The following is a 22,934-nucleotide window of genomic DNA, read 5'->3' as shown; positions in this document are numbered from 1 at the left end:
TGAATAAATGCAAATGGTCCTAATGACCCTTTTGCATCTATTTAACAAACCCGTCGCCCTATGCTCCGGCCTTCCATGATTCCGAGATCACTTTTGGTCTCTACTAGCGTGGCCCTGGCGTGGTAGGCCATCCAAGTTCCATACCCCACACCCCCAACAATGCACTGTCTGCCCATATGTCCTCTACCAGATATCTTCCAATATCTTCCTACCCCCCCAGACACCCACCTCACACAGACCCCCCACCCAGATAAAAGACCCCTGTCTGGAAGCTGGAAAGCAGGCCAGACAGGGATTCCAGCTGCAGCACTCACCTTGCAGCTCCACATGTCCATTCCTAGAAGGAGAGCAGGTGCATCTGGTACCCACAGCTCTATTAGCTGCAAGCCATTAATAGCTTTCTAGTAGTGGTCTGTGATTGACAGCTTCTACAAACCATCTGCAGCTTAGATTCATTCTAGAATCATTCATGGTTCAGTGGCCTAAGTGGTGAAACCTCAATCTGTGTAAACATTGACCACATCAAAGAGAGGTAGATGCAGTGAACTCTCACACTTGAGTGATTGGAATGCACTTACTACTTAGAATGCACTTGCCTCTCTTTATGTGGTCGATGCTTACAAACACTGGGATACCCAGGAGGGGGGAGTTGGTGAGGAGTGGTTTGGGGCCGATTTGGGTGCGGGGTGTGGAGGGCTTCGGGGTCGATGGGAGAGGGGTGCTGGCTGCTGGCCGTGGGACCTCGCTATTGGGCTGCCCACTCAAGATGGGAATCCCTCATATTCCACGCCATGCATACATTTGTACGGCAAGGAGTACAGAATTGGCTTCCGGTTTGCACTCCCTGGATCGTAAACCGGTTGCTATTCAGCTCCGGCAGGAGAACATAGGGCTGTATTCTCCGATTTTGCGGCTATGTCCGGAAGATCCGTGGTATTTTATGTGGGAAAAATTGGCACCACCCCAGCACTGATCCTCCGACCGGTGAGGGGCTAGCAGCCGCGGCACATAAAACGCTCAGCCGCCACAAAATAAACAGCCGGTAGATTGCTGGGTCCGTGGCCACGCATGCACATGGCGACGACCTGCAGCGGTCACACCATACAACATGACGGCGGCCGTGCGTGGACCAAACTGCCAGATAGTGTCCCCCATCCCCTCCCCCCCCCCCCCCCCCCCCACGGCCAGCAGCACGCCTCCCGCCCGACTGGTGGCGCTGGACACGGTCTGCAGCCGCCACGTCGGGTTCCCGACTGCTGAGACCACACGTCAACCGCGCAGTCGGGAACCCGGCCATTGGGGACTGAACATTCAGGTAATGTCCTGAGGCCGTCCCAACAGCGTGCAGCGCGTGCCGCAATGTGCCGTTTTGGAGGGGCAGGAGCACATGCAACCTACGTATAACGGGCGCCGCTCCCGATTCGGTTGTAAAAATGGATTCTCCACCCGGTCGCCAATTACGAAATTGGCATTGGGAAGCGGAGAATCCCGCCCATAGTCTCCCAAACGGAGAATCCCATCTTATAGGATGAATTCTTCCACCCCGCAAGAACACCACGGGCGAGATGCGGGCAATGAAGAAATCCATTGATCTCGGGTGGGATGCTCCGGATGCCGAGAGGACGTGGCCGGAGTATCCCGTTCTATGTCTTTTCCCTTTATTCGTGACTTATACCCAACAAAAGCTCTATGGCCACCTTTTTCACTGGAAGCTTGCAGAGGCCCTCTGCTCCAGTTCATAGTCCCCTGAATCTTCTAGGAAGGAGGAAGAAATTTGTCTCTACCATCTCAAAAGTTATTCGCAGACAATGGGTTACATTTGAAGTGTCCCAATAAAAATTGGACAAATTTAATCACTATAAATGAGTGGCCCAGATAAAGTATTTTATTACAGGGGATGAAAGTGGGATTCTCTGTCCTGCTGCACCCGTTTTCTGGTGCGGCGCGCTCCCGCCGGCAGCGGGATTCTGCATCCCGGCAGCCGGCCAATGGGGTTTCCCATTGTGGGCTCCCCCACCTTGTCGGAGAAATCCGCAGGCGTGTGCGCACGGCTGGCGAAACGGAGGATCCCACTAGCGGAGAATCCAGCCTAACTTTTGCCAAAAAGATCTACTAATGATGTATAAAACCTTTTAAAATCCTTTTATCAAAAAAGTAAGTTATTATTCTTTTTTGTTAAATCAGTCTTCAAGTGTATTTCTTTTTAACATAGACAAATTCCGTAAAATATTCTTTCATTTCACTAATTGCAGCACTCTTTATGAAGTTGCAGTTGAAGTATCAATGAGTACAAATGAATGAGGTACATACTGAAACTATATTGTCGACTTGCTGATGTTTTGAAGATTGTCATTTATTTTACTGATGCTGACTGAGTTTGGTATAATCTTCGTAGGCACAGATATATGAAATAAAGCAGCCCATAATTTTCAAAAACATTGCAATCCTAAGAAAGATCACTGAGGATGTGGGTTCTGGAAATGCCACCCTGGTGTAGTCAGGGTGTTCTGAGTTTGGAGCTGAGCCATGTTGTTGGTGCAGCATAGGAGGCAAATTCACTTGCGCTAACGCGATGATGGTGATGTTGGATAAGAAAAGTGTTTTATTCCTCAGTACTGGCTTTTTTCAACTTTTGAAAGGATAAATTTCACTTCAAACAAAGCAGGGTTGAAGAGTTTTTTAAATGAATAATGCCACTCTCAATATATTTAACATCCTTTTAACAGATTGGACGCTTAGTAATTGGACAAAATGGAATTCTCTCGACTCCAGCTGTATCCTGCATTATCAGAAAAATCAAAGCAATTGGAGGAATTATTCTGACAGCAAGTCACAATCCTGGTGGACCTGATGGAGATTTTGGGATCAAGTACAATATTTCCAGTGGAGGTGGGTAATTCAAAAACAGTTGTTGAAATGGTTGTCGATTAACTCAGATTTTCTAAGTCAATTCTGTGATGCTCAAGCATTTTCTTTTTTTGAAGGAATAATTTAAAAGTAGTGGCTGCATTTTAGACCAAAATGGAAATGTTCATTGATCCCAACTCACTTCCAGCTGTTTTCCTTATTTGCAGTGATGCAACATTCCAGGAAAATAGACTAAGATGCAATAGCATCTGCTGGGTAGAGTTTCAATGAGCCTTTGAATTTGTGAAAATTGAATGACATTTTAGAGGATGGTTTGTCGAAAATGGAATGAGAGTCAGAGAGGATGATGCAGGAGGAAAATACTAACTTAAAAAATGGTTGGAGAAATCATTAATTATGAATGACTCTCTTCCCGAAGAACAGTGGCCCTTTTATAAATCTTTTTGTAGTCTTGTGTTCCACTAGTTCCTCTTTCTGCCGAAGAAAGAATATTTGAATAGTTTACAGAAGTTGCTTCTATTGGGTTACTTTTCGATTGAGAGGCATTGGCCTCCTTCCCAAACCTGGATGATGATCCCAGCTTGATTACTGAGATTCTGAGGTATCAGTACAGGTAGGATGCTGCCCTCGCTCAGCTCCTTAACACCACCTTAATGTAATATCTAAGCACGTGAGAGATTAGATACACCAGGGCTGCATTAGGCAAAGCACAGAACTCTTTGTAAAGTAGATGTTCTTCATGATTTTCACTTCTTCCCCCCCCCCCCCCCCCCCCCCCCCCCCCCCCCAATCTCCTCCTTTTCTGTTTTATCAAAGAAACTGTACAGCACAGAAGGAGATAATTCAGCCATCAAGCTTGTGCTGTCATTGAAAGAACTATCTAATTTGTTCCACATCCTTGTTTTTTAATCCATAAAGGTCCAAACACTGGTCTTAGATGTATGGCTAAAAGTGGCAAAGTTGTATTCAGCATTTCTCATTTGCTCTGAAGTTTACAGTATAAACACATTTCTGCATCACATAAATGTAGTGTAGTCTCCATCCTGTCCCAGTTTAAACCATATGTGGGCAACTGGAATTATGATAGATTGGCATCAATTTGGAAATATTTCATATGACAGCTGCTGCAACCACCATAAGGCCTTACACTGTACTTCTGAGTAAATAATAAATTACATGTAGCTACAAAATAGCTTGATTTTTGTGCTCTTTGTTGATATTTGATTCATTTTTAAATACTGACAGTATTCCTTCTGATTGGTTTTATATTTTAATTGTGTGTTTTTATATTCTTATCTGAGATAATTGTGTCAGTGGTTTCTCTAACAATCCATAATGTAACATTTTATATTAATATTGATGGAATTAGCACACATCATAATTTAACTTTCAGTACAGGAGGAGACTCTTTGGTTAATTTGTGCCTGTTGCAGCTTCACGGCAGAACTATCTACTTTAATTGGATGCTAAATTCTACGTTTCTTGGCTCTGAATCCAAAGGTTGAAGTCCCACTATGGCCTTGAGAAATCACCCTAGGCCGTGGTCCAAAGCATGCACAAAGAGCTGAACTCAAGAGGTGAAATGACAGGAACTGCCCTTGATATCAAGGCTGCATATGACCATGTGTGGCATCAAGGAGACTTAGCAAAAGTGAAGTCAGTGGAATAGAGAGGAAACTTACCATTGATTGGAGTCATACCTGGCAAAAAGGAAAATCGTTGTGGCTGTTAGAGATCAGTCGTCTTGGTGTCGGAAGATCCGGGAGTCCAGGAGGAGAAAGAGGTGGATGTTCTGCCCTTTGCCACCCTGGTAGCCCCGAGACGGATATTATTAGCTTGGAGGGACTCAAAGCCCCCGAAGTCGGAGGCCTGGTTAACCGACATGGCAAGCTTTCTCGGCCTGGAGAAGATTAAGTTCGCCTTGAGAGGGTCAGTGTTAGGGTTCGCCCGGAGGTGGCAACTATTCATCAATTTATTTCCGGAGAATTAATCGTCAACCGGGGGGGGCTAGGGTGGCGAAGAATAGGGGGTTAAATAGGTGGGTCTTGGAGGGATGGGTGTCGGGGTTTGCACTATGTTTTTTGTTCTTTGTAGACTGTTTTTATACTGTTGTTGCTTGTAATGCCAAAAATACCTCATTAAAATAGTTTGGTTTAAAAAAAAGAGATCAGTCGTCTCGATCCCAGGACATTGCTGCAGGAGTTCCTCAGAATAGTCTCCCAGGACCAATCTTGTGTTGCATTGATGACTTTTCCTCCCTCATAAGGTCAGAAGTGGGGATATTCACTGATTGTGCACCGTGTTCAGTACCATTCGTATCCCTCAGATACTCGAGCAGTCCATTTCCATATGCAGCAGGACCCGGACCATATTCAGGTTTGGTCTGATAAATGGCAAGTAACATTTGCACTATACCAGTCAGGCAATGCCCATCTCCGAATGAGAGAATTTAACCATATTATCTTTTTTTTTAATAAATTTAGATTAGCCAATTATCTTTTCTAATTAAGGGGCAATTTAGCGTGGCCAATCCACCTACTCTGCACATTTTTGGGTTGTGGGGGCGAAACCCACGCAGACACGGGGAGAATGTGCAAACTCCACACGGACAGTGACCCAGAGCCGGGATCGAACCTGGGACCTCAGTGCCGTGAGGCGGTTGTGCTAACCACTAGGCCACCGTGCTGCCCTTAACAATATTATCTTGACGTTCATTCGCATTATCATTGTTGAATCCCCCAATATCAACATCCTGGGGGTTACCGTTGACCAGAAACTGAACTGGATCAGCCACATCAATACTGTGCCTGCAAGAACAAGTCACAGGCTGGGAATTCAGCAAGTAAATCACCTTCTGATTCCACCAAGCCTATCCGTCCTCTAAAAGGAATGCAATGGAAACCCTCCACTTACCTCGATGAGCAAAGTTCCAGAAACACTCAAGAAGCTACAGTTTAAACAAAAATGTAGAAAATATCCCTTGCTGGGGAGGGACCACCATAAGAACATTTTTTTTGCAGTGTTAGGATCTCTTTTAGGTAAAGGTACTCCAGGTCACTTATTAAACCAGTTAACAATGTTATGCAAAGAAGTTGTCTAATCCTTGCATCCTTTTAATGCCTGCTCTGCTGGCTGGTTTTAAAATCGTAGAACTGGAAATGGGTGAGAGGCTGCCAGAACATAGCGGGGAGCCTAGATCTCGAACGGAACTCAGTGGTGATATGTTTACGTTTATACAGGCTCACCCAAAATTTCAAGAGAAGGAAGTAGAAATGTTCTTTTGGGCTTTTTGAGAAAATAGAAACCGAATTGGAATGGCCAAGAGAGAAGTAGACATTACCCTTGCAGAGTAAGTTGCCAGGGTGAGCACAGGAAATGTATGTAGCCTTATCAAAGCAGGAATCAAGGGATTATGACAAGGTCAAAAAGGCTATTCTGGATGCATACAAACTCGTTCCCGAAACATATAGGCAGAAATTCTGGAATTTAAGGAGACAGCTGGGACAGATTTATGCAGGATTTGAAAGGGGTAAGCAGAACAATTTTAATTGATGGGTACGGGCATTTGGAGTTGAGACTACCTATGAGGTTCTGAGAGAGGTCATTGTCTTAGAGGAGTTTAAGAACTCCTTACCTTCGATAATAAGAAACCATGTTGAAGACGGGAAGGTCCAAACTGCGAAGCAAGCCGCAAATATGGCTGACGATTATGAGCTAATCCATAAATTTAAACCTTTGTTCCATCACCCCCATAATTCTGAAGTGGATAGGAAGTGGAGATTGAGAGGTAGGCAGGTAGCTCAGGTAATGAGTGGATAGCTGGAAATATTCCAAGATTTCCTCCTCAGACCAAAAAGGAAGGTACCAGAGGTGGAAATGAGACTTGGAAGCCCAGGTGTAATAAGGTGGGAAACTTTCAGTCAGCATGTTGGAATTTGCAGGGAAAACCCATGGGACTTGTGGGGGTTTGGAAGGAAGATTCTGCAAAGAGAGCAAAAGTGGAGAATGGTATGCTGCAGACGGTAGCATATTCTGGACTTGGGAGACCCAAGGTGAACACTGCTGTGGGAAAATAACGCAGACTTTTAGTTTTTAACTGAACCCCCACTGCCCCCCTGCTGAAAACTGCCATTTGAACTAGCCTAGGACATCCCCATGATACTCTGTGGCAGAGCTCATGATGTTAGTTTGATGGATTTGGGAAACAACCAATCATTGTGTCTGAAATTCTGGGGCATCTCCTGTTCTTGCTTGCGATTGGTGGAGCCATTCAGACCTTCGGAAGAAAAGCGGATCCTGGGTTCTGTGAAGAGATGCAAGTATGAGGCAGTTTTAAACTCTTTTTCTCTCTCTCTATCTCTCTCTGCCTGAAGGTACTGGCTCAAGACATCATTCGGAGATCGCTGGCTACAAAGACCGCTATGTCAACTGCCAAGAACCATCTCATACCTCTTAATCCCTGTTTTTTCTTTAACCTCCCACCCCCCCGCCCCCCTCTGTCTCCACTGTGTGTCTGTCCTGTGAATGTCTGGGTGGGGGTTGGGACGGGATTTGGGGAATAGTTAAATTAGCAGACCATTGTTCCATTTTTATCATTCCGTATTAGTCTTTTTTCTTGTTATAAATAAAGTATTTTAAATGTTTTACTTATAAATCTGGTGCCTGTAACTCATTGGAGCAGTCTAGAGCTAAAATCGCGACAAGTTTACAAGAATTATGTGTTCATTCACCTATGTTGCGACTCAGGGTTATGGGGGGCTGGAATTGCTTTGTACAGTATCATGGATATGCCTTGAATTTTGTAGGTCCGGCACCTGAGGCTGTCACAGAGAAGATCTTTCAGCTCAGCAAAACAATTGAAGAATATGCTATCTGCCCAGATCTGAAAGTTGATCTAACTACAATTGGAAAACAGCAGTTTGACTTAGAAAACAAATTCAAACCACTCACAGGTAACTAACTCCTTTCACCATTTCTAATCACTGACCTAAACTAAAATAATTTTTTGCATAATATCTTTTTGAGTGTTTTTTCATTAACTCTCCTCATTTCTTGTTCAGTTTTCCACTGTAAGCTCAGTGTCCTGCCTCTTGGGCATGTTAATACTACTCTTAGTTCGCCAGTAAAACACACGTAATAGTAGGCTCAGTGCTCATTCTCTTGGTGATTCTCTGCAGTGCAGTTCTGAACTGCAAAACATTGCATTGGATGTACACTGTTTGAATTTTCCTTCTATTTCTCTTGAAAGTGCAATTCATCTAGACTCTTAGAGTGCATGATTGATCAGTCTCTCAACCATTTCTCATACATTACCTCAGTGAGTGTGGACAGATAATTCGACCATAGAATTAAGCTGGTCGCATTCACACCTGATGATCACATACGCATTTCCCAGCAAGGATTCCTGGATAATAATTGGAACAATTATTATTTTCCCCACCCTTATCCAATGAAAACTGGCTGATTGTGGCATTATACCTGTGATCAGCTAACTCCATGCAAACTGGAAGTGAAACTTTGATCTTTCAAGCTTCAGTATTTATGGGATGGCGCATTTAGCTGTCAGCATAGATATAACCTGCTATTTTTTAGTTGAAAATAAAGATCCAGAAATGGAGGATTTGCCAGGCTACCATGATTAATATTCTTTAAAAGATGGAGCTCTAAAACCACTGTTAACAAAGTGTTGGAAAGGAAGAATTGAGGAATCTGATAGGAAGCTAGGTTGATGGAGTTGAAATCTGTCAAAAGCCAGAGGTTTAATGGAGTTAACAGCATTTTGTCTGTTCCTAAAAATTCTTGGTCTGGTTTAACCTGCTAGCCCAGAACACATTTGATTTTATTCCATAAAATGATTTTTTATTAAAGAATAAATAATATTTATTTTACTCTTTTGATTAGTAATACCGTTGATTTTTGTGTTTTAGTTCACATTTGGAGAACCAAGATGTATTCTATTTTATTAAAGCTCAGAGTACATTTGTAAATATTAAATCTATTAGTACTTCTCTATATTTTAAAACATATTCTCTTTAGATAACTTGGCACCACTCTCCTCACTTACTCTCCTTCCTCGCCATCATAAGGTTTTTAATTTTACGGTCACACCGTTTTAGATTTGAAAGATCCGCAGTAAATGATCTAGCCACCAAAAGCTTTGATATATTCATTTGGAATAACCAAATTACTGGATCAACTCCGGGTTAATGTCTACAACTTAAAATTAGTAATTGGCTGGAATTTTCCAGCCGTTTCTGTCCTACCGGCGAACAACGGGAAACCTAGTTGACAATGGTGGGATAATATGATCCAGCCACTGGACAATGGCAAGCCACCTTAAGATCCTGTTGCTGGCCAATGGCAGGTTGCCTCTGCCACCACGGAACACTCAGCAGCAGGCATGAAAAATCCCACCCATTGAGTTCAGTAGGTGCACCAATCCAGTGATGTATATAGGTTTCATTGATTATTTGTATAGAGATGTTTTTAAAAAATCAACAAAAGCAAGCATTGAAGAAAAATGAACTTGTTGATCGGAGTTGATCCAGTCTACAAAGTTTAGAATTATGTTGCATCTATGGAATTACAGAAGTACTTTTAATGGTGGTTCTATAATATAAATCGAATCTGATTTTCCACCAGTGAGGTAAATTTGTTCTCATCTTTGTTGGTACACGAAATAGAATATCTCAAGGTAGCCAACATGCTCTACCTTGGGTGAAGAAATCGATAAAAGCTCTAAAGCCACACTAAAAATTCACAATTCATCAGTTCAGCACAGTCAAAAGGCAACAAAGAATCCATGATGTACTCTTACACCCCCTCAAAGAAGTACTGAGTCTGACAGTAGGGTACACACTACCCTTCAATCTGCAGGAAATATGTTTGAATCCAGCCCTGTCTGAGGAAAGCCACTCCTCGTGCTGAAGGTAAAATGAGTTTCAGTAGATTTAATTCCATGCATGTGAGGCAGGTCATTCACCAAATTAACTTATCTTTCCATACGAACCTATGATTTATTTTGTCATTTTCCTCCTCCCCATGTGCAATAACTGCACCTAATTGCATACTGGATGATTCAAGAATTTTTGCCTCCATTACATTACATGGGAACATTTCAGGTATTAATCTCAATTATGTACAAAACTGCTATCTGCACATCAATCATGAACTTGAATTTCACTGTTATTGAATCATCTTTTATTCCGTTCTGAATCATCCAATTCACCTAATTTCAGAGATGAAGAGGGTCAATTTTTTTCGAAGTTTTTCTTCTAACTCAGTCCTCTGATGCATGTAATCAACTTGTCCATCTTTATAGTGTTTTATAACCATTGACTGGTTCGTTAAGTCTTCACCCCAATATTTTCCTTTGGACGTTCAGGGGAGATTGTTGTATTTTTCTGTTTAATGCAACTTTTGCAGAGCTTACTGATTTTTGGCTTAAAGTATTAGCTTCAATTTGGCTGATTTATGAGTTTCTGGTGTTTGAGCAGTTAACTCCATCCAAATTGAATGCCAACTCTGTATCTATAAACATTGTGTAATTATTTTCCAGTGGAGATTGTGGATTCAGTGGAGGCCTACACTTGCATGCTCCGGAGCATCTTCGATTTTAGTGCCTTGAAGGAGCTACTTTCTGGTCCAAATCAGCTGAAGGTCAGATTGGATGCCATGCACGGAGGTATGAACTGTAAATTGGCAACTAGTGGTGTTAACATATGTTTATATTCTGACAGAAGACTTTTAAAAAATAAAAACTAAATATTAAAGATGCATCTTCTTAGGGCAGCACGGTGGTGCAGTGGTTAGCATTGCTGCCTCATAGCGCCGAGGTCTCAGGTTTGATCTCGGCTCTGCATCACTGTCTGCGTGGAGTTTGTACATTCTCCCCGTGTTTACGTGGGTCCCGCCCACATAACCCAAAGATGTGCAGGCTAGGTGGATTGGCCTCACAAAAATTGCTCTTAATAGGAAAAAATGAATTGGGTACCCTAAATTTATTTTGACCAGAAAGAAAAAGATGCATCTTCTTCCTGGGAAGGTGTTTGGCAAACTTTTTTAAGCGGATGAGATAAGCTAGCAGAACCACAATTTATTTAAATTGAAGTCAAATGTGTGATAATGCGCTTTAGTTATTCAATTCTTTGCAAACCCATAAAAATGCCTTGCCAATCGCTTGTTGTGAAAATAGTGTCCTTTATTTGGCAGAAAGTTCAAACTAAAAAGAATGAATGTTGAAGGTAGTGGGTGGGGTTCCATTCCGGCAAGCTGCTTTGTCCTGGATGGTGCTGAGCTTGTGTGTTGTTGGAGCTGCATTCATCTGTGCAAGTGGAGAGTATTCCATCACACTCTGCATTGTATCTTGTAAATGGTGAACATGATTTTGGAGTCAGGAAGAATACAGATCAATTTCCTCAGGGATATTTCAATTTTTAAATTTCTGATCCCTCTACACTTTAGATTGCATTCTATATTGCAGCATTATATTACACAGAATGTTGCCTATGTGTAAAGGCAAAATGCTGAGGCTATTACATAAACCATTTGCATTTAGAATTGAAAAAGGATGTGACCCTTGTGGATCTCATGTGACTGATAGCACCATGTGATGCAGAATGCCCTTTGGGAATTAATTGTTCTTTTTAAAAAAATCTTTCTTTTTATTGGCATTTCCCATATTTATAAGCAGTTGTATGTATACACCACATTTTTCTCGGCCACGCTAATTTCCTACATTATACAGAGAGATTTAGTTTGTCATTCGTTTAACTGACCCTACATGCATTTTGTTGCACTCTGGATCGGTCTGTAGTTCCTCCCACTTCCCCGTTGTGTCCCCCCCCCCCCCACCCCCCAATGCTTTTTTGAAATTTTCCGGACAGAATGGGAGAAACAAAGGGAGGTAGCTCCCCGCCTCTCATCTCTCGTGGTGTTTTTAAAAAATTCTTATTAGGTTACTCCTCATTGCTGACCTTGAACAGGTTTTGGAACAGACCGACAAACTGCCCCCAAGTATCCAGGAAGCCTTCCTCTGACCCTCGGGTGGCATACTTAATCTTCTCCAGGTGGGGAAATTCAGAAAGGTCATGAGACAGTCTGCAGCCGATCGCCAGCCGAGCAGGATTCTCCGGCGTGCAATTAGAGAAGCGAAAGCAAGGGTGTTGGCCCCCTTCCCCATGTGTAACTCTGGCTGCTCCGATACCCCGAAGATTGCCACTATTGGACATGGCTTCACCCCCACCCCCACAACCTTGGACATTGCCTCGGAAAAGGCTGTCCAGAACCCAGCAAGCTTGGGGCAAGCCCAAAACATGTGGGTATGGTTGGCCGGGTCCCTCTGGCATCGCTCACATTTGTCCTCCACCTCCTGGAAGAACCTTCTCATTCGGTTTCTGGTCAGGTGCGCTCTGTGCACCACTTTGAGCTGCATTAGGCTTAGCCTTGCACAGGAGGGAATTAATTATTCTGATGTGTTTTTTGCCAATTATTGTCAATCAGGCAGGAATAATTTTCCAGATTTAAGTAGATGGATTGGTCTTCTTGGAGCAGAGATTTGATAGAGTTGATTGAAATTATTTCGACTTTGCTGAAACTCAAAACATTTCTCAAATGTGGCCACATAACCTGTGTGTGGTAATTATTTGCTGGTTTAGCTCATAAAGAGTTATATAATCTTGTATGTTGTTTGGGAACAAAGGGGAGTTTCAGAGTTCTGGGAACCTAGGTAGTTAGAACCAAGGGGTGATTTCCTGTAATACCGTGTGTATATAACTATCAATATACTTAAGTGTTGTTTAGTCCTTCTTGTCATGTGTTTTTTGTTCAGTTAATTTATTAATTGTTTACACAACGACTGGACCATTTCCTCCCTGGGTGACATATTTTTATCACAGTATACCAAACGGAAAATATACACCATTAACAACTGTGTTTCAAGTTACCCTTCTGGGTTTTGGGATAATCTCGCTTTTAACATCAGTGTAGTTCTTAACAGTATCATCTTCTGGGCAGAAAGGGGCCTTTTTGTTGTATGTTCCCTTCTCTTCCTTCTACTGATGAGTCTGCTTCATAGCTGCACACCATTTGGCTGATGGCAAGATATAGCCCCGAATGATGGTAAGGTTGCACACCACTGTGAATCTCGATTTGCTTTGTTTAGTGCTACAAGGCTCTTCCAGAAACATGCAGACAATCAGTTGTTTCAGTATGATAATACTCTTCTCCATTCACATTTTGTACAGCCGCATAACTAGCATCGTTTGCATGCTGCCCATATACTGTAGGAGGTGGGTGTCACGTATGCTGCAGAAGGACTACTGCACCAGATATACCTCCCATGTGCATGAGTTGTGAACGACAGTCATGAGCCATGTTATCAATCGATAGCATGTGTCAACCAGTAGCTACCCTTTGGTTTATCGTGGTGGTTCAAATGCAGCTATCTGCAAACTGCTATCTGATGCTGTCAAGGTTTTGAGCATTAACCTGAATGATTCACTGCATATATAACTGTAGAAACATTTGCAGGTCCTAGAACTGCCAGAAGAAATCAACTAGGAACTAACCCACAGATAGTTGATATCCTTTAAAATAACGCTGGCGGGTCAAAGAACAAAGAAACGTGCAGCACAGGAACAGGTCTTTCGATCCCTGCGGAGCACCACTAGTCACAGCTAGTCACTGCTACGAAGGGATTCCACCTTTTTTTTGAAATTGTGATCAACTATGTAAGGCTAACAGGGAGCATTAGTTAGAGAACTGTTCTCCAAAATGCCACCATAGGTGTCAAATCACTATTGCATGCTGTTTGACGTCATGATCTACCTGGCCTACATGATTGTAGGACCTTAATTACATGCACATTAATGCCTTTACCAATATAGGCATCCACACAACTCACCCCACTGGTCTGTGCATATGCCATGGATGACAGTTCGGAGCATTAACAGCACCTCTAGTGCCCAAAAAATGGGTACCAATGCATAACGTGAATGCATTATCTCTCCCCTCTCACTAAGGTGAGTATCCCACATGTGCTGCATCAGGGCCATTGCATGTTTGTTTGTTTTCAGCACTCCACAACTGGATTTTGTGCTGAATATTAGTAGTGGTCCTCATTGTCTAAACCAGGGGTGGGCAAATTTTTCCGTGCAAGGGCCACATTCAGAAATTCACAATTTTAAAGGGCCGCATAGTATATTAAGTAAAATAATTAATATTTTAAATAGCCAAAATAAAAGGTCTTTAAAGAAAAAAAAGCACATTTATTTGAAAAACAAAGGGCGAAATTCTCCGACCCCCACGACGGGTCGGAGAATAGCGGGAGGGCCTTCCCGACATTTTTCCCGCCCTCCCGCCATTCTCCCCCCCCCCCCCCCCCCCCCCCCGCCCAACTCCCGACACGAATCGCTGCCGCCGTTTTTTTACGGCCGGCAGCGATTCACAGCTGTTCGATGGGCCGAAGTCCCAGCCCTATACGCCGTTTTTACGAACGGCAAACACACCTGGTCTGGCCGTTCGTAAAAACGGCGTCACAAACTCGCTTTTCATAACCATGGCACCGATTGGCACGGCAGTACCACGGCCGTGCCAAGGGTGCCATGGGCCCACGATCGGTGGGCACCGATCGTGGGCAGCGGGCCCAATGCCCGCGCACTCTTTCTCCTTCCGCCGCCCCGCAGTATCCATTCGCGGGGCGGCTGAGGGGCAACCCGGCCCGCGCATGCGCGGGTTTCGCGCAAATACGCGATGACGTCATCCGCGCATGCGCGGGTTGGAGTGTTCCAATCCGCGCATGCGCGGCTGACGTCATATGACGCGTCAGCCGGCGCTAACTCCGGCAAGCGGGCTTAACGATATTCGTTAAGCCCGTCATGCCGGAGCCTACGGCGTCGGACTGCTAGCCCCGACCGGGGACCAGAATCGGTTCCCGGTCGGGAAGGGGCGCGGGCGGGTTTGACGCCAGCTTTACGATTTCTCCCGTTTTGGGAGAATCGCGCCCAAAGTAACTCAGTAAGTAACAGAACAATGTCAATGAAAATGATGCATCTGACTGCAGTCATTTACCAGTTTGTTGAAATCAGGTGTCAAGTTGCTTGTGCTGATCCTTAACACTGACAGAAGCACAGCCTAGCCGAGTCAACGATAAAAACGCACGTAGTGGGGTGGATGAGTGGGGCTGCCTTATTGGTCGGTTTAGTTGGGTGTGCGACCAATAGGAGTCCAGGTTACAAACAATAATAAGGCTTATTGTTTGTAACCTGGACTCCTATTGGTCGCACACCCAACTAAACCGACCAATGAGACAGCCCCACTCATCCACCCAACGACGCGCGTTTTTATGCGGCCCGCCAATGAGGTGCCCGGAATCATAACCGGCATTTTTGAAAAGCCGCCGGGGAAAAGCCGCTGAAGTAAATGCGCTTATTGAATAAGCGCATTTACTTCAGCGGCTTTTCCCCGGCGGCTTTTCAAAAATGCCAGTTATGATTCCGGGCACCTCATTGGCGGGCCGCATAAAAACCTTTGTCGGGCCGCATGCGGCCCGCGGGCCGTAGTTTGCCCACCCCTGGTCTAAACTGACTGTTAAATTGCAACAATTTATCAAACTGTTCCGTATTCAATAGGTCACCAGAAATTCAAGATACTCTAATTTCCATCCATAGTCTCTCAAAAATAACTATTGAAAGAGTTTAAAATAGAAAACACATTTTTAAATGAAAATCTTCATGCAAGATAAAATATATGCTGACAAGACATTCATGAGCGGTGTCCTAAATTGTCAGTAACATGAGGCAGTGGTTCATCATTTCTATGGTGCAGTCAGTTCTAGTATAAAAAAAAGCTCTATACCAATGGATCAGTGGATCCTTCATCAAGATGGAGTTGCTGACTGTGAACATGCCCTTCCCATTTCTGATTCCCAAACTGCCCATTCAGCTCTTTCAAGACCATCGCAATATTAACTGATGACAGCTGCTTCAAAGTGGGTGTCATGTTATTAAGTGCTGCTAAATGTGTGAAGAATGCTGAATGGGAATATTACTGCTGTAAAGGTGATGACAAATATCCCTGATCCACTGAAGAATGAACAGGATTGGTGAAACACTGCTAATTACATGTGTCTTCAGTTTAAGAACGCTGCGTTGTTCTAGTTTCGATGATAAAATCTTGGCTAATTCCTTTAAAAAAAACAAGCTGCATTGTATATTGAATATAAAATTTTATTTCTAAATCTAATTTATTTTTCCAACTTTCTCTCTTTCCTTGCTTCCACCACATTTGAAAATCATTGACTAAGAAATTGGCGAAGTTTTAACACTCGTAAAGTGATGGCTCTGCATGCTGAAGACTGAGCCGTATTTGGCTTCGGGCCCATTTTAAATGCAGTTGGCAAGTGCCAAATGGGGACCCTTCTGCAGCTCACTGCATAGGGAGGGTGGCAAATGGCACCATTGATGTTGAGCCGGTTGGCAAGTTGGGGTGCAGCGGGGAGGCAATATGACAGGCAGTGCGGCCAACAGGGGTAGCAAACAGGTGAGTTTTGTTGTTTCAGGAGAGAATTCTGCTTTTCTTAGGCCCGCAGGAATAAATATTAAAATTGTCTTTTTTTTTTTGAGTGGTCTTCAGCAGTCCTTTTTATAGGTTGCTGATTACACGGCTCAGTAACTGGCAGTAAATGCTAGGCGGAAAATGTTCAGTTCTGCCCATTTCCACCTGAATTTTATATTCATTATTCTCCAGCTGGCTGTATATTTATATATTTAGGGAGCATATTACCTGCTTCAGGCAGGTGCCCTGGATAATTAAACGCCACCTTAAAGTAACATGACTTCAGGCACATTCGAGGGCAGCTCAGGCGCAGCAGTTCAAGGGCAGAAACTGGAGGTTTTAAGCTCTATAAACTAACATGTGAGCTGCTTTTCTCTCCAACTGATTTAAGATTGCAGAATAATTACAATGAATAAGGCCACTCAGCCTATTGAGGACGACCCTAAACTTCCACAAGCATGTGGATGAAGGTAAAGGATGTAGTGTACATGGATTTTAGTAAGGCATTTGATAAGGTTCCCCATGGTAGGCTTATGCAGAAAGTAAGGAGGCATGGGATAGTGGGAAATTTGGCCAGTTGGATAACGAACTGGCTAACCAATAGAAGTCAGAGAGTGGTGGTGGATGGCAAATATTCAGCATGGAGCCCAGTTACCAGTAGCGTACCGCAGGGATCAATTCTGGGTCCTCTGCTGTTTGTGATTTTCACTAATGACTTGGATGAGGGAGTTGAAGGGTGGGTCAGTAAATTTGCAGACGATACGAAGATTGGTGGAGTTGTGGTAGTGAGGAGGGCTGTTGTCGGCTGCAAAGAGACATAGATAGAATGCAGAGCTAGGCTGAGAAGTGGCAGATGGAGTTTAACCCTCAAAAGTGTGAGGTTGTCCATTTTGGAAGGACAAATATGAATGCGGAATACAGGGTTAATGGTAGGATTCTTGGCAATGTGGAGGAGCCGAGAGATCTTGGGGTCTATGTTCATAGATCTTTGAAAGTTGCCACTCAAGTGGATAGAGCTGTGAAGAAGGCGTATGGTGTGCTAGCGTTCATTAGCAGAGGGATTGAATTTAAGAGCCATGAGGTGATGATGCAGCTGTACAAAACCTTGGTAAGGCCACATTTGGAGTACTGTGTGCAGTTCTGGTCGCCTCACTTTAGAAAGGATGTGGAAGCTTTGGAAAAGGTGCAAAGGAGATTTACCAGGATGTTGCCTGGAATGGAGAGTAGGTCTTATGAGGAAAGGTTGAGGGTGCGTTCTCATTAGAACGGAGAAGGATGAGGGGCGACTTGATAGAGGTTTATAAGATGATCTGGGGAATAGATAGAGTAGACAGTCAGAGACTTTTTCCCCGGGTGGAACAAACCATTTCTTTATAATTTAAGAGACATCTAGACAGGTATATGAACGGGCGGGAACAAAGGGAAGTAGACCTTGGAAAATAGGAGACAGGTTTAGATAAAGGATCTGGATCGGCGCAGGCTGGGAGGGCCGAAGGGCCTGTTCCTGTGCTGTAATTTTCTTTGTTCTTTGTTCATTACAAGGGGACATAAATTTAAGGTGAATGGTGGAAGATATAGGGGGGTGTCAGAGGTAGGTTCTTTACCCAGAGAGTAGTGGGGGCATGGAATGCACTGCCTGTGGAAGTAGTTGAGTCGGAAACATTAGAGACCTTGAAGCGGCTATTGAATAGGTACATGGATTACGGTAGAATAATGGAGTGTAGATTAATTTGTTCTTGAGGGCAGCACGGTAGCATTGTGGATAGCACAATTGCTTCACAGCTCCAGGGTCCCAGGTTCGATTCCGGCTTGGGTCACTGTCTGTGTGGAGTCTGCATATCCTCCCCGTGTGTGCGTGGGTTTCCTCCTGGTGCTCCGGTTTCCTCCCACAGTCCAAAGATGTGCAGGTTAGCTGGATTGACCATGTTAAATTGTCCATAGTGTCCAAAATTGCCCTTAGTGTTGGCTGGGGTTACTGGGTTATGGGGTTAGGGTGGAGGTGTTGACCTTGGGTAGGATGCTCTTTCCAAGAGTCGGTGCAGACTCGATGGGCCGAATGGCCTCCTGCACTGTAAATTCTATGATAATCTATGATTAATCTCGGACAAAGGTTTGGCACAACATCGTGGGCTGAAGGGCCTGTTCTGTGCTGTATTTTTCTATGTTCCTCATTGTAACACCCAATTCGATGCAGAGTGTTTAACTGCTCCCTATCTAAGAGTCCATTCTAGGGATCATGTGAAACATTGCCTGATATCAGTCCCAAATTCATCTTTGACTAGTATGAATTTGTGTCCCCTTGTTCTGTTGCAGCTTAATGTAAAGTGATAAAATAAATTTAAATGATTTACTTTCCCGATCCTCAAGTATTTTTGTAAGGTGACACCTCCAATATTGCATCTGGACTGAAAAATCAAAGTGGGTCTGACTCCGAGGTTACAGGTACAAAGTAACCAGTTCCCTTCTGCTCAATATTTATTTATGGAGCAAGGCAAAAAGATTGATTTGTGATGGTAGCACAGCTGGACCTATCTGTGTCTCTGGACTGAATTGTCCCTCCTGAGGGCTGAAAACAGAGGTTGGAACAGTACGTCACGAGCTTCCCCTCTCTGAGGAGGAAATTGGGAATGCATGGTAGCACAGTGGTTAGCACTGTTGCTTAACAGCGCCAGACCCGGGTTTGATTCCCGTCTTAGGTCACTGTCTGTGCGGAGTCTGTACATTCTTCCTGTGTCTGCATTGGGTTTCCTCCGGGTGCTCTGGTTTCCTCCCGAAAGACGTGCTTGTTGGGTGAATTGGACATTCTGAATTCTCCCTCCGTGTACCCAAACAGGTGCCGGAGTGTGGCGACTAGGGGATTTTCACAGTACCGTTATTTGTTAATGTAAGCCTACTTGTGACGCTAATAAAGATTATTATTATTACAGCCCCTCAACTGTGATTTTCCTCCGGGGGGCCAGTTAATGGGTGGTAGAAGTGGGGTGTGGTGCTGTGGAGCCAATCAGAGGTCGACAGGTTTGACAAGAGTAGCAGACACGAATGGAAGCTAAGTATTAGAGAGAGTATTTCAAAATGGAGGCACTCTTTCTTCAACCTTTATTAAATCTTTAATGACAAGAAAGCCGGGCAACCACTGTGAATGCATGCTGATCTGCCCCTCCGCAAATGGCCCAGAGTTTAAAATCTGTGCCTCTGTCACAGTCTCTCTCTTTCTCTGACTCGTATTCCAACAGGGATTACTGAATAATGATCAGAAATGTGAAACTAGGCTGAACTTTGTTCTTTTGGGCAAGGAGTGATAATTGAATTATAAGAATTGTAGTGCCACACAGCTAAGAACTGACTCGGCACAGACAGAGCAGTAAGGCTGAAAACTTCTTGATCTGTTTGGCCCAGTTTTATGTTCTGCGTTGTATTTACCAAATGAGCCATGGTCAGCATTTGACATCTTATTTATGAAACTGACATGGGATTAACTAACTTTTAAAAATTCTTTCATGTGGGCATCGCTGGCTAGTGCCAGCGTATATTGTCCACCCCAATTATCATAGAATTTACAGTGCAGAAGGAGGCCATTCGGCCCATCGAGTCTGCACCGGCTCTTGGAAAGAGCACCCTACCCAAGGTCAGCACCTCCACCCTATCCCCATAACCCAGTAACCCCACCCAACACTAAGGGCAATTTTGGACACTAAGGACAATTTATCATGGCCAATCCACCTAACCTGCACATCTTTGGACTGTGGGAGGAAACCGGAGCACCCGGAGGAAACCCACGCACACACGGGGAGGACGTGCAGACTCCGCACAGACAGTGACCCAAGCCGGAATCGAACCGGGGACCCTGGAGCTGTGAAGCAATTGTGCTGTCCACAATGCTACCGTGCTGCCCTTGGGAATTACTCTTGAGAAGGTGGTGCTGAGCTGCTTTCTTGAATTATTGCAGTCCATATGGTGCAGGTACATCCACTGTGCTGTTAGGAAGGGAGTCCCAGGCTTTTGACCTAGCGTCAGTGAAGGAACAGAAATATATTTCCAAGTCAGGGTCATGTGTGGCTTTGGGGGTGGGGTTGGGGGGTGGGGGGAAGGAGGAGTGAGAGAGAGAGACTTACCGGTAGTGCTGTTCCATGTGTCTGCTGCTCTTGATAGTGTGGATTTGGAAGATGTTGTTGAAGGAGCCTTGGTGAGTTGCTGCAATACATCTTGTGCACACTGTTGCCACTGTGTGTCAGTAACAGAGAGAGTGAATATTGAATGAATTGCAATCTAGCGGATGCTTTGACCTGAATGGTGTGAGTTTCTTGAGTGTTGTTGTAGCTGGACTCTCACTGCACTGCTCAAATCTCTTGGACGGAATTCTCCGCTCCCGCGCGGATTCGGGAAGGCCGTCGTGAACTCGGCCGTGTTTCACGACGGCCTCGGAGGCCGCTCCTCGCACCTTATTCACTCCCACCCGGGGGGGCTAGGAGCGGCTTCCGAGGCGCGCCGAGAATGACGCAACGGCGGCGCCTAACTGACGTCAGCCGCGCATGCGAATGTTGGCCGGCTCCAACCCGCGCATGCGCGGCTGACGTCACGACGGCTGACGGCTCCAACCTGCGCATGCGCGGTTGCCGTCTTCCCCTCCGCTGCCCCGCAAGACGTGGCGGCTTGATCTTGCAGGGCGGCGGAGAGGAAAGAGTGCGCCGCTTGGAGACACCGGCCCGACGATCGGTGGGCACCGATCGCGGGCCAGTCCCCTCCCGAGCACGGCCATGGTGCTCACTCCCCTCTCCGCCCCCCACAAGCCACAAACGAGCATTTGCCGCCCGTGTTCACGATGGCAGCGACCAGGTGTGGTTGCCGCCGTCGGGAACGTCAGGCCGCTCGGCCCATCCGGGCCGGAGAATTGCCGGTCGCCGTGAAAAACAGCGAGCGCCGATTAATCCAAGCGGGGGGTGGGAGAATCGCGGGAGGGGGGGCGAGGGGGTCGTGTCGTGAGTCGCCCGGCCCTCCTGCGATTCTCCCACCCGGCATGGGGAGCGGAGAATCACGCCCCTTGAGTGGGTCTAGAATTAACAACCTTTGGCTCAAATAAGAGTGCTACAACTGAGCGAAGGTTGACACTTTTGAATAGTTTATGAAGGGGCGGATCATGTGATGCAGGCACAGGAATAACGGCATTTCTGTGGACTTTGGTGTTATTCATTCTTTAATCCTTCATTTATTTTGTTTACGTGGCATATACTACTTAATCTGGGAGCAAATACCCCATAGTCATAAAAAGGAATACCTGTCCAGTATTTGCCATTTATTTTACAGAGAATAAGGGGGGGTGGATTTACAGACAAGAAACTCAAAGCGAAGTATGAAGGTCTGGAGGCTGAGAACAGATAAAGCCCTTGAAGAATATAAAGAAAGTAGGAAGGAATTTGAGCAAAGAGTTAGGAGGGCTAAAAGGGGTCATGAAATGTCCTTGGCAAACAGGATTAAAGAGAAGACATTTTGTACATCTATAAAGAGCACTAGGCTAGCCAAGGAGAAGGTTGGCCACTCAAGGACAGAGGAGGGAATCTATGCGCGGAGCCAGTGGAAATGGGTGAGGTTCTAAATGAGTACTTTGCATCAGTATTCACCAAAGAGAAGGACTTGGTGGATGACGAGTCCAGGAAAGGGTGTCTAGATAGTCTGGGTCATGTAGATATCAAAAAAGAGGTGTGGAGGAAGTGTTGCCTTAAAAAACACGTGGGTCATGTAGATATTAAAAAGGAGGTGTTAGGTGTTGTAAAAAGCATTAAGGTGGTTAAGTCCCCAGGGCCTGATGGGATCAACACCAGGGGTGAAATTCTCGGACCCCCCGCAGGGTCGGAGAACCGCCCGGGGCCGGCGAAAATCCCGCCCCCGCCGTTGCAGAAATTCTCCGCCACCCGGGAATTGGCGGGGGCGGAAACCACGCCCCGCCGATCGGCGTACCCTCCGTGCCGATCGGCGAGCCCCCCGCGGCGATTCTCCGGCCCGCGATGGGCCGAAGTCCCACCGCTGAGAGACCAATCCCGCCGCCGTGGTTTCAACCACCTCTGGTTGCGGCGGGATTAGCGGCACGAGCGGGCCCCCAGGGTCCTGGAGGGGGTGCGGGGCGATCGGACCCTGGGGGGTGCCCCCACAGTGGCCTGGCCCGCGATCGGGGCCCACCGATCGGCCGGCGGGCCAGTGCCGTGGGGGCACTCTTTTTCTTCCGCCGCCGCCACGGCGGAGGCGGAAGAGAACCCCCCACCGCGCATGCGCCGATGGTGACGTCAGCGGCAGCTGATGCACCGACGCATGCGCGAACCGTCAAAGGCCTTTCGGCCAGCCCCGACGCCGTCCGGCGGGCATCAAAGGCCATTGGCGCCGGTTTTGCCGCCAGTCGGCGTGGCGCCAATCACTCCGGCGCGGGCCTAGCCCCCAAAGGTGCGGAGAATTCTGCACCTTTGGGGAGGCCCGACGCCGGAGTGGTTGGCGCTACTCCGCTACACCGGGGCCTGGTAGGGGAG

General features: G+C 45.6%; 1 protein-coding gene across 2 annotated transcripts in view; it reads left to right on the top strand.

Annotated features, from left to right (window-relative positions):
- Window positions 1-22,934, top strand: part of pgm1 (phosphoglucomutase 1) — a 94,075-nt gene that overhangs the window by 34,543 nt on the left and 36,598 nt on the right. For both annotated transcript variants that reach the window (XM_038794494.1, XM_038794493.1), the window contains exons 2-4: window positions 2,727-2,889; window positions 7,674-7,820; window positions 10,427-10,552. In XM_038794494.1, the coding sequence (XP_038650422.1) occupies window positions 2,727-2,889; window positions 7,674-7,820; window positions 10,427-10,552 (436 nt within the window). The remainder of the gene's footprint in view (window positions 1-2,726; window positions 2,890-7,673; window positions 7,821-10,426; window positions 10,553-22,934) is intronic.

Source organism: Scyliorhinus canicula, chromosome 4 (genome assembly GCF_902713615.1).
Source record: "Scyliorhinus canicula chromosome 4, sScyCan1.1, whole genome shotgun sequence".
Lineage (NCBI taxonomy): Eukaryota > Metazoa > Chordata > Chondrichthyes > Carcharhiniformes > Scyliorhinidae > Scyliorhinus > Scyliorhinus canicula.
The sequence above is the reverse complement of the archived record's forward strand: the minus strand, read 5'-3'. Positions and strand labels throughout refer to the sequence as shown.